Genomic DNA, 12,204 nt, shown 5'->3' on the forward strand with positions numbered 1-12,204 from the left:
TTGGCTGGGAACGTCGTCCATTGCTGTTACCTCTGGCGTGAAAGGATGGAGTCCTGAAAGAAGAGAAGGTTGGTCCCGAGTACCCTCGTCTGGTCGTGGGTGTGAATTTTGGATATGGAGTAGGCAAATAGGTTGATTTTCCCGCAGTAGCCTGTGGAGATCCATTTGTCCAATTCTGGACCGAACAAGGCATCTCCTACGAACGGGCATGGCCTCTACCGCCTTCTTGGATTCCGAATCCCCCTGCCACACTGAGCCATAAAATGCGCCTTGCCGAAACTGGCAGATGCTGAAATACACGAGGCTACTCTAGTAGCCTTTTTTCCGCCTGGCAGAGATAGGAGGCTGACTCGCAGATATGTTCCGCGAAACGGGAACTCTTCCTGGTTACCATCCTCGGTAACTGGACTATCTGACCAGCCCAAGCCCCCATAGCCTTACTAACCCAGGCACTTACTAGTGCTGGTTTATGTGATGTTCCCGCAGCAACAAAAATGGACTTAAGTGTCGTGTCCAACTTACGGTCAGAGGCATCCTTCAATGTAGTAACATAGGGAATAGGTAAAATTGTCTTTTTGGACAACCTACCTAGGGAAGCATCTACCACTGGTGGGCTTTCCCATAACCCCTATCGGTAGGGGATAATTAGTTGTAAATTTCTTTGGCAACTAGAAACGTTTATCAGGCTGTTTCCAGGCCTGACCCATCTATTCTTGCAGTGTCTTGAATATAGGAAATATGTCTGTTTGAGGCTTTTGGGACTCAAACAAATCATATTTTTCCAGTTCCTTGACTTAATCTTCCTTGAAGCCAAGGACCTGTTTCGCGATGTCAATAAGGGATTCTAATCTCTTCATATCGGAATCTTCTTCTGACTAAGAAATATCTACAACCTCCTCCCCCGACTCCCTATCCTCCTCATCTACCATGAGGCCTTCTTCTTCCTCAGACTCCTCCTATACCACTTGGGTCTTTTGACTGCCGTTCGGACAGGCCTCTCAACCTGTGTCGTGGGGAAGGGGGTTAAGCCTTATCATAAATTCCTCCATGGTTTTTAGAGAATCCTGCAGCCAATTCCTGTTGTTGCCTATAAGATTCCACCATCTCCTTGGACAAATTTGCCAAGGCACTTTGCCACAAACTAGAGGAACTATTGCTCCCAGCCTGTGTCCCATTCCAAGCATGTATCGCACACCCCGAAGCTGCCCACACACGTGCTCTTCTTGTCATATTTTGTACAAACATAATAAGTTTGTGTTTTTGGATGGTGGTTTTGAAGCCATGTTTAATTAATACGTTCACCCACACACTCAAACAGTCCTGTCACTCTGCTGAACTAAAAAGAGACAGACTGTAAGGAGAGGGGAGCAGAAACTAGGGAGTGCACAGCTGCATCTGTCTACCAGTAAAAATAAAATCACTATGTACCAGCGTCTGATTTACAAACCTCACACCACCGCTGTAATCGCAGGAGGATTAAGGCTCGTCTTTTCTGTCTCCCTCAGGCACAAAAGGATTGCCTCTCTGATGCCTCTTGCCGGACCTGTCAGCAGAGCCCTTGAAAGAATAGGCAAATCCTCCTCCTGCCTCTCCCACCTGAATAAAATTAAAATGGCCGCCGATTCACTATAGAGATCGCACCTTAGAATGTAAGCTCTCACGAGCAGGGTCCTCTTCCCTCATGTGCTTATCCTTTTCTTACTTCAATAATCCTCAACTGCTCAAATCCTACAGTTTTTTGGCCACCTTGAAACTTCTGTCGTCTAGTGATGTAGTTATGTGTAGTTACCCTGTACTTGTCCTATATTGTCTTCCACTGTAAGTCACTGTTTTACTGTTTTGATTATGTGCATATGTACTCTGTAATTGGGCGCTGCGGAACCCTTGTGGCGCCATATAAATAAAGAATAATAATAATAAATAATAATAATAATAATAATAATAATAAAATAAATAAATAATAACATCGTATTGCTTCTCTGATGCCTGTCAGTAATGCAGGGGTGAGGGGGGGTGGGGAAGCGCTTGAACGAACCTAGCAGGCGATCCTATCTCAGAACCGCCCCGTTGAGATCGGCGCCTCTCCTCCGCGACCCCCTCAGCGCTATGTTCCCCATCCGCCAGGACCTGTGCCGCTGCCTGACTCAACGCGTCTCCGGCAGTCTAAACAGAGTGTAAATGCTGCGCTAGCCGCCAGGCGACGGGCTGCGGGACCCCTGCTGCTGGGCGTGGGGAGCCAGGCTATTAGTGAGCGGCTGTAGTGTATGTCCGCTCCGGGAGAGACTGTGGGATACACTGAATCCAGTCTATGCGCCGAGACACTGCAGGGGAGGGGGAAGGAAATACTCACTGTGCTCCCCAGTGTGATCAGTGGATCCTTTGTGACAGGATCTTGGTCACCGATTACTCCTCAGAGTATTATTTATTAACAGTTTCCTGTATAGCGCAGCAAATTCCGTTGCGCTTTACAATTGGAAATAACAATGATATAACAAAAGTCAGAGGGAGGAGGGCCCTGCTCGCAAGCTTACAATCTTTAGGGAAACCGACATGTATACATAAGGATAGGTGCTACCTATTGAACTGAAAACTGTGGTCTCACCCTTTATTGGGTGGGAGTAGGTTATTGCACTTGTGTTTTAAAATCAAATTTTAAGAGGAGCCTGACCTCACTCCTGTGCTTCTTCCTCCTCAGCACAATTTTTCAAACTGGAGGCAGAGGGGCATGAAGGGGGGAGGGGGGGGAGCTTACAAACACACACCTTACCAGCCCCGCTCCTGCTTCCCGACCGCTGCTGCGCTACCCTCAGTCTCTGGCCGCCAACTCCTCTCTATGGGAGAGACGTCACAACGTCTCTCCCATAGCAGCACCGCACAGACACTAGAGGTCTATTATGACCACACAGCCCACGGCGCCTGCTGCAGCCGGGGAGCGGGTGGGCGGCGGCGCCTGGAGGGTGACTGCGGCCTTGGGCCGCAGCGCCCCCCCCCCTGCTTGCCCGTGTCTTGAACCGCTCCTGCAGTAGTCTAGGCGTGATACAAACGCATGTACGACTTTAGGCAGGTCTTCTGAGGGAATTACGTGCTTGATTCTGGCTATGCTCCTCAGATGATAGAGTGAGGATTTGATCGTGGTTGATGTCTGATGTTTAAGTGTCAGGCCACCACAAAGATTCCGCACATCAGTGTTTTGTAGTTGTGAACCCCAAGTGTAAGTCCTGTTGGTTGGACATGCTGCAGTCTTGTCATGTGACCTATCATAAAAAGGGACGTCTCTATTTTATCAGGATTCAGTCGCAGCCAACTGGCACTCATCCACTCATGGTGCTCAGCTAGGCAGCCATTTAGGGGGTGTTTTGGGGCTATCAGTAGCTAGAGCAAAGGACAGGTACGGTTGTGTATCTGCATATCAGTGCTGGAAAAGGCCAAGACCCCTGATTATGTGCTCCCACCTCCAGCAATTCATACACTTCTGCTTGTTGTGTACTTTGCAAAGCCTGATCAGTAGAGCTTCTTCTGCAGAAACTGTTCCATGTTTCAGTAATACAACACACACGCCCTTTATGTTTTATTCTATGTGACATAGCTGATACCCCAACTAGTGAGCAGTTAAGCTGGGTACACAAGGGACGATCTAGCCAACTGTTTTGGCTAGATAGGTCGTTGAACGATAATATTGTTCCGTGTGTACAGGCTAGATCGTTCACTAGGCGCGCTCCCGCGGGCAAAGACAGAATCGTTGATAAGACTGTGCAGCAAGGTCAATTTTGGCTAGATCGTTCACAGTCTACACAGTGTGTATGAACGATTTTGGCTAGAACCATCTAGGAAAGATTTGGCTAGATCCATGTGTATACTCTAGATCGTTAAGTCAGGAGCAGGGAACTGAAAGTGAAAGATTTGATTTTTCGGTCTCTCAATCTTTCCGTGTGTACCCAGCTTTAGTCACACAGGAAAAATAAGGAGCTAAAAACTTTATACTGTGACCATTACATCGAAAAAACACATGAGAAATAAAATAAAAATATGAAGGCTGACTAAATTGTACAATAGAGTACAGCTATACGATAAAGAGAAGTTTAGGACAGCGCCACCTACTGTCCCCTCCAGTATTACTACTCCTGTAACAGAACGAAGCGGCTGCTTTGCACCAAACGGTTCTTAAGTTTCAGAAAACCGTTTCATATATCCTGGTCACAGACAGACTACGTGTACTGGAAACCCATAGAGCACAGATGACCCTCAAGGCCTTCAGAAATTACTAGGCCATTCCCTACCTAACCAGACTAAGGACTGCACCTGAATAACATTTCCATACTGAATAACTGTTCCCAAGAGCTTGCGATTCTCGGTCTCGTTTTGCTTTTTCTCCAAGTCGGCTGCATGCTGTCAAAAGAGAAAATAAATAAATAAATGCGAGTCTGGAAAGCTGCAGCTAGGAACAGTAATCATGAGGAAGGCTGTAATCCTGGGACTTACATGTAATTTGTTGAGTAGGACCGTATCCGTTGTGTTACTAGCACCAGGCTTTGCAGCTTTCCAGAATTGTTTTTGTGCAGAATATCTGTTCATAGGGCACAGCCGGAACAGGCAATCTGAAAAAAAATCACATTTTGTTAGTTCTGTATAAGCAACGCACAGCACAGTTTGCATCTAGCGTCTTATAGGAGGGTCTATGCACCAGGCCAACTCACTCATCCAAGATGACTGCTCACAAAGCTAACGGGCAGCTCCAGGCTGCCTGCCGAGCGGAGGTTACATTATAGACAGCGGCTGAGGGATTAGTGACGAAGTTTGAGAGATAATAGGCAGACATCTGGAGCACACCATCAGCCCATGGTCCAGGATTCAACAGATAAATGATGATGATGTTTATTGTGCAGATTAAGACAGACATTACTATAGGTTCAGCAAAGGCTATAGATCTGCTCTGCGGCTCCTCTGCAATGGAACAGGGATAAAAGCCATGACTTGCCCTGCATTGCAGACTGAAAAATTAACAAGCGCTCGTCTTCTAGTATAGCTGATTAATGTCGGCCATCGATGCAACCAGATGGGGGGAGGGCGACCCTTATATAACACCTATTTGGAGGTTATTCAAATGCTGCATTTAAATAAACATCCTTTATTTTGAGTCTATATTACTGGTGCTGCTGAAGCAGAAAGGACTTGCTATAGGCACCAACCTTGACTCACATTCCCCTGGTATTCTAGCTAGGACTGAATAAAATAGTCATTCATGTACAATGCAACTTCATTACGGTTTAAGTGTGTGTATTATGTTTTTACTATAGGCTACACTCACGTGCACAGAAGGCAAGATACTGTTTTCTTAGTAGCCAATGCTTTTAAAGACCACGGACAGCTCCCACGCATGCAGTCATCTTGAAACCACACTGATGAGCCTACAAGGGGTCTGTAAGTGACCTTGATTAAGTGGACATATCAAATGGCAGAAGTGTCCTTTGTGCTGTACATATATAAATTTTACACACACACACACACAGTCGAGTCATATTATTATGACCACCGCCTACATTTGATGTTGCCAGCGCGTAGCCCATGAAGTACATCACGCGGTGTGTGCGCTAGCTTGGTGGGTATATAAGGTGTGAGATAGGCCGTCTCCACACATCACTCGTTACCGTCATGGGTAAAAAAGGCGACTTTTCCGAGTTGCAGAAAGGGATGATTATCGGCTTTCAGGCCAGGGTGGCGGTATTTCTGACAGCGCAGTGTGTGACCTGTGCGCGTGCTGCTGTGGTAAAGGTGTATCGTGACTGGACAAATGGCACCATGGCGAATAACAGACGTGAAACTGCAGAGCACCACGCGCCATTGATGTGAGAGGTGAACGTCTGCTACGAAAATGCGTGAGGGCCGACCGACACTATAGTGGAGCAGCTCACCGTTAGAATGATCCTGGGGGCTACCAGACGTATGTCTATAATGACAGATCAGCCCTTCTCGCTGCCATCTGTGCCGCACACGGTGGTTACATTGGCTATTAGCTGGGGGTCATAATAATGTGACGTATGTATGTACACAATAAAGTTCCATGGCCCTTTACTGTGCAATAGGTTACTGGTCGATACTGGAACTGGTCCCAAAACTCAGCTGGGCTAGAAGCTAAACCTCATCCCATTAGGCCCCTCCGCAGGGCCAGACTAGAAAGCGCCGTTGCCTCTGTTGGTCTCAACGCCCCTCACAGACTTTCCTACCATGAAAGCCGCAGCGTTTGGAGACCCCCCACCGAAAATCTAAACTTTGACAAGAGCCAGAGGCTTACAATAAGCACTTACAGCTTGTGTATTAAATAAAATAAAAAAAAGTTAACAAGTATTTTGGCCCCTTGTAACAATACGATGGGGAGGAAGCAGCAGCGTGACCTCCAGCAGATGTGAAGGGGTTAACCCTTTGTCATGCAGAGGCTGATCCTGCCTGGGAATCAGGGCTGTCTGGGAACGGAGCAGGAGGCTGCAGTGCGCTGCCCTTATTTGGTAAGTTAGCTGCCTTGGAGTAAGAGGGAGGGGAGAGAAGTGCTCCGTAAGAGGATGCAGGGTGAATTCGGGCAGGGAGAAGGCCAGGTTACGGAGGCTGCAGGGGAGGCAGATGTGTTCAAGGGGATAAAAGGGGTCAGATCGCATCAGGAAAACCTGGCGTAGGGGCAACTTATACATTGCTTCGGTATACAATTCTATTAATGCAACAGGGGGCGATGACCACAGTGGGGTCTTTAACCTATAAAACTGGGGCTTAAAATTCCCCCATGACGGACGCAAGGTGCGGAGCGGAATAGTCTCCAACGCCGAGTCAAAGCTTTAAAGCGTTGCAGGTTTTCAGACATGACACCAGAACCCAGATTCCCCTGCTCTGTAATGACCCTGAGCAGCGGCTCATGGGAACTGCAGGAATTAGTAGAATAGAGGTTGATACATATAGCACACAGGGGAAAGAAAACCACAGAAATCAGCATTCTGTGCAGCGCTCCCTAATCTGCGCACAGAGGGGCCGCTTACCCCTTCTGTGCCGGAGCATTCCCATCACAGCCGCAGATTAATACACAGCCAACATATCCATGCCAAATAGCAAATCTGTGTCCGGCACGGGAATTAACCCTTCCCCAGCCAAGCCCAAACCCCTGCGAAGTCCCCAAGGCAGCATTGAACATTCTGGCACAGAAACGATCAGCCGCCCACACAATAACGCATGCAGGATCTCTGCTAGAGAGATTGGGAGAGAGGAGACTGGAAAACTGAGAAATCCATGCCAGCGAGAGGCGTGAGGGGGGCCCGTACCGAGCACATGCGAAACCTTTTCCGTGTCGAGGGGAATGAGTCCACTTAGGACTTGTGCTTAGTATATAGTACAACACGCTGGTATGTAAACTACACGGTGTCTAGAGGAGGAAACCGCTGCATCAGGGAAAGTGGTTACTTCCTAGTCTCCATAGCCGACGAGGGTTCCAGGTACCAGACATTACAATGAGCAGAGCGACACTATGGAGATAGGGGAGAATCCCAGGCCAAAAAGCTGAGCAATCTGCTTACATTAGTAGGAAGTGGATGTAGGGAAGCCCGGAGAGATGCAGGCGGGGGAAGAGGAGAGGTGAGGGGACCTGGAGGGGAGATGAGGAGAAAGTGCACAAGCAGAGCAGGGAAAAGGTCCTGCGGGGAACGAATGGAAGTTACAGACTGCACACAGGAACTATAGCGCCGTTATCACAACACAAATCTGCCACACTGCCCTCCGGCTGCCCACATAGCGGAGGGTGGAGGAGAACAATTAGTCCGGGTTAGACCTTTCAAATCAGTATAAAAAGGGAAATAGCAAACGCCTCACCTCGGAACTTTTTGGGCGGATTATTCAGATCACCGGCTTCGGGTTGCACCACACATCTGTCATCCACCAGACTGCAGAGACAAAGAATTAAAGTTGGATGGAGACTATAGCTAGGGTTATGGAACAAATAAGAGTACTGTGATACAGCAGGACCCAAAATTAGTCTATGATCTACAACTATCGGCCCATTAATTCTGCAAGACCCCAATCGCCGTGCAACTCCAGCCAAGACGGAGGTGAACTTTCAAAAATAAAAATGACAGATGTAGAATATATAGTAATAAACACTATCCCTTCTCCACAGGATAGCCCCAGCGTGATAATGTACCCCCTCTGTGACACTAGTGGGCACCTGTGTAGTATAAACTCACCCCAACGTGCTGATGAATCCATTCACAGACCCCTCAGCATAGAGAGACACTATGTCCCCCACGTGAAGGAAACTAGACATCTTATCAGACATGTTAACCAATCCTGGAAGAGAAGAGACAGAGACCGTGTCATGGTAACGGGTACACTTAAGCGACATCATGCATCGGCAATACGATGGCTGGGGCAAGCTAACATGCTGCAATTCTGATCCCAAATCCCACAATGTAGCCCAATCTCCAGGCATTCTACAACAGGACAGGTCTACACAAACCCTTCATGAAGGCCGGCTTGGATTTCACAAGACCGGCATACCAGTTATTCCTTTGGGTGGGCTGGAGAGTACGTCTGTCTGTGTTGGGTGGCCAAATGTCGAGTGCACTGCTTTGCCCAGGGCCTTATATACCAGCGAGTGTGTGCACGTAATTATCCGGGTTGTTTGGGACAATGGATTTTCCCTGAAATTTGGAGCACCAGGCTTCCACTATAAAACCAGGTAAAGGAGGGGATAGCTAAGTGCCTCCTAGTGACAGAACGCACTCACCAGTGGTGCATGCTCACGTAGCGGAACAGCTGCAGTTTATGTTCTTTGGGGTATGCCGGAGCAATGACGCTGGTTCATGGAAAATGCCCAAGCTGCCCGCTTTCAAACTGTAAATCATTTCTGTGCCAACATTTATGAACATTCATAGAAAATATTGGAGCATAATCTGTTTATAAAAGGATCAGATGACTTTGCTGTTTCAGCACCAGCATAAAGTCTGCAGAAACTGCACCAGTCAACACATTCAATCTAAAACTGTACGCGGGCGGAATTATTCACTTAATGGATTCTGCAAAACAAGAGCAGTTTCTTGCAACAGCTGCTCAGTCTCCTGCCGATCACAGCAGAGGTCAGTACAGGTCAACCTTCTCTTCTAGAGCCAAGGGGATCTGTGGCAGTAGTGTCCTTAGAAGGACCACATCCTGTGCTGGTACAGCACGTGGTGGCACATTAATAAGCTTGGACAATGAGGAGACCACCCAAAAACGATCATCTTGAATTGGCCTCACTCTGAATATGCTCCTGTCCCAGACACCAGTATATATTGGAAGCAGGGGCATAATCTTCTCAGCTCCAGCTACAAAACAGAAAGACTATATAGGAGGATACATACCTGGGAGCTCCCTTGGGTCAAGAATGAAGTTTCAGACTTGCAGAGGCTGCAGCTATCGCCCTAGAAAACAAAAACAAGAGGAATAATTGCAGGGGCTATGACACGGGACAACCAGAAGGACAAGGTCACCCCCCACCACACTCTACGATAGCCTGCTCTACAGCTAGTCTCACTTACCAGATGGACATGGTTGAGATTTGTTTGCCCACATTATAATTGGCAGCCACCAGCTCCGGTTCTGACATCGACCATAAGTAATTTAACATGGTACTGACCCAACTCCCACACAAGAGCCCAGACTGGGAACCACTCGCAAAACACCCAAGATTTGACTTTATTACTTCTATTTCCTTTCCTGCAGGAGACCATAAAAATCAGAGGGAATTCCAACGTTCTACAGTATTAAATGCATTTTTAATCGGTACTCTGCAAGAGTTTCCCATTTAGGTGGCAATAAAGAGGATCACACACTTTGAATAGAGGCCAGCTCTCACACAAACCTAGCTGGGACTTAATTCCAGCACACAATCTTAAGGATCAATTTGCAAGTAAAAATTGCAGGTCAAATTACACTCCCTTTATAACCCTTAGAAGGAAATGGAACCACCAGCTTCTTTTCCGAAGACATGTAATATTACTTCTTAGGATCCTACAAACTAGAACAGGGGTGGCCAACCAGTCAGATACAAAGAGCCAAGAAATCGTTAGGTACATCAGAGAGACGAAGGCACACTTGCAAAAATGGGGTGTGACCTCGTGTCTGCTAGGCCACGCCCCTGGTATAAAACACATTGAAAAAGCCAGATCCAACATAGAATACAATGAAAAAGCCACTTCTACATCAAATAATTGAAAAAAAGCCAGATCCGCATAAAATATATTGAAAAGCCAGATTCACATAATACACTTCAGTTCCCCCATGTGTCACTCCAACCAGCACCCGCCTGTGTCACTCCAGCCAGCTTCCCCATGTGTATTTGGCTCCCTCAGTTCCCAGTCTACGTAGTGCTGCTGCATGTCTGGCTGGAGTGCAGCGGTTTACAGATCTCTTGTGGTCACGTGACTTTGAATGAAGAAAGAGCCGCATGTGGCTCAAAAGCCACGCGTTGGCCACCACTGATCTAGAAGAACCAAACTCATACCGCCTCCCAACGCACTGGCAAACCACATTCTATATGGCTTCCTAAATGCAAAAATCTGAACACAACTGACAATGTAGCAGTTTATTTAAAAATAGCACAAATATAATTTCCTGGTGCACACGTGTGTTCATCTACCATTCTTCATTGGTGCATGAAATAGACAATCTGCGCAAGGACAGAACTCCACATAGAGAGGCTGAGGTGTTAAAAGGACATTAACCTCCTGTGTAAAACAGGGGATACGGTCTCTAGGTCAACAGTAACTAGGTCGACATGAGTTTAACAATTTTTCTTTTTATGAACTTTATCATACTTAACGATCCACGCGGACTACGATTGGGAATAGTAACCTTCGCTCGCCATGCGAGGGGACACGGTGCACTAATTGGGGTTCCCGGTCACTGTATGGAGAAAAACGACCCAAAAACAAATAAATAAATTAAAAAAAAATAAAAAATATAGGATTTAAATACCTACCGGTAAATCCTTTACTCCTAGTCCGTAGAGGATGCTGGGGACACCATTAGAACCATGGGGTGTAGACGGGATACACAGGAGACATGGGCACTTTAAGACTTTGAAAGGGTGTGAACTGGCTCCTCCCTCTATGCGCCTCCTCCAGACTCCAGTTATAGGAACTGTGCCCAGGGAGACGGACATTTCGAGGAAAGGATTTATTGTTAAACTAAGGTGAGATTCATACCAGCTCACGCCTCAACCGTGCCACACAACGTGGCATTCAACAGAACACAGGCCAGCGGCATGAACAATTGCAGCAACAGGCTGACAATAAACGTAACATGTGTAACCATAACTATTAACTGCAGATACAGTACGCACTGGGACGGGCACCCAGCATCCTCTACGGACTAAGAGAAAAGGATTTACCAGTAGGTATTAAAATCCTATTTTCTCATACGTCCTAGAGGATGCTGGGGACACCATTAGAACCATGGGGTTATACCAAAGCTCTAGAACGGCGGGAGAGTGCGGATGACTCTGCAGCACCGATTGACCGAACTTAAGGTCTTCATCGGCCAAGGTGTCAAACTTGTAGAACTTTGCAAAAGTGTTTGACCCCGACCAAGTAGCTGCTCGGCAAAATTGCAATGCAGAGACCCCCTGGGCAGCCGCCCAGGATGAGCCCACCTTCCTAGTGGAATGGGCCTTCACAGATTCCGGTAATGGTAATCCAGCCGTGGAATGGGCCTGCTGAATCGTGTTACAGATCCAGCATGCAATGGTCTGCTTGGAAGCAGGACACCCAACCTTGTTGGGAGCATACAGGACACAGAGCCTCTGTTTTCCTAATCTGAGCCGTTCTGGCGACATAAATCTTCAAAGATCTGACCACATCCAGAGATTTTGCCTCAACGAAGGCGTCTGTAGCCACAGGTACCACGATAGGTTGGTTTATGTGGAAAGATGAAACCACCTTCGGTAAAAATTGCTGATGTGTCCTCAATTCAGCTCTATCTTCATGAAAGATCAAATAAGGGCTCTTGTGAAACAAGGCCGCTAACTCAGACTCCCACCTTGCAGATGCCAAGGCCAACAGGATGACCACTTTCCAAGTGAGGAATTGCAACTCCACCTTCAAGGGTTCAAACCAATGTGATTGAAGGAACTGCAACACCACATTAAGGTCCCATGGTGCCACTGGAGACACAAATGGAGGTTGGATATGCAACACG

The 12,204-nt window shown here is 47.3% G+C and overlaps 1 protein-coding gene across 4 annotated transcripts in view; it reads right to left on the reverse strand.

Annotated features, from left to right (window-relative positions):
* ITPR1 (inositol 1,4,5-trisphosphate receptor type 1) overlaps positions 1-12,204 on the reverse strand; it is a 160,065-nt gene that overhangs the window by 81,942 nt on the left and 65,919 nt on the right. For all 4 annotated transcript variants that reach the window (XM_063941290.1, XM_063941288.1, XM_063941289.1 and 1 more), the window contains exons 2-6: positions 9,369-9,428; positions 8,214-8,316; positions 7,843-7,913; positions 4,480-4,595; positions 4,300-4,386 (exon numbers count right to left, since the gene is read on the reverse strand). In XM_063941290.1, coding sequence (XP_063797360.1) covers positions 4,300-4,386; positions 4,480-4,595; positions 7,843-7,913; positions 8,214-8,305 — 366 coding nt within the window. In that variant the 5' untranslated portion in view covers positions 8,306-8,316; positions 9,369-9,428. The remainder of the gene's footprint in view (positions 1-4,299; positions 4,387-4,479; positions 4,596-7,842; positions 7,914-8,213; positions 8,317-9,368; positions 9,429-12,204) is intronic.

The sequence above is a fragment of the Pseudophryne corroboree genome, chromosome 9, assembly GCF_028390025.1.
Source record: "Pseudophryne corroboree isolate aPseCor3 chromosome 9, aPseCor3.hap2, whole genome shotgun sequence".
In the NCBI taxonomy this organism is placed as follows: Eukaryota; Metazoa; Chordata; class Amphibia; order Anura; family Myobatrachidae; genus Pseudophryne; species Pseudophryne corroboree.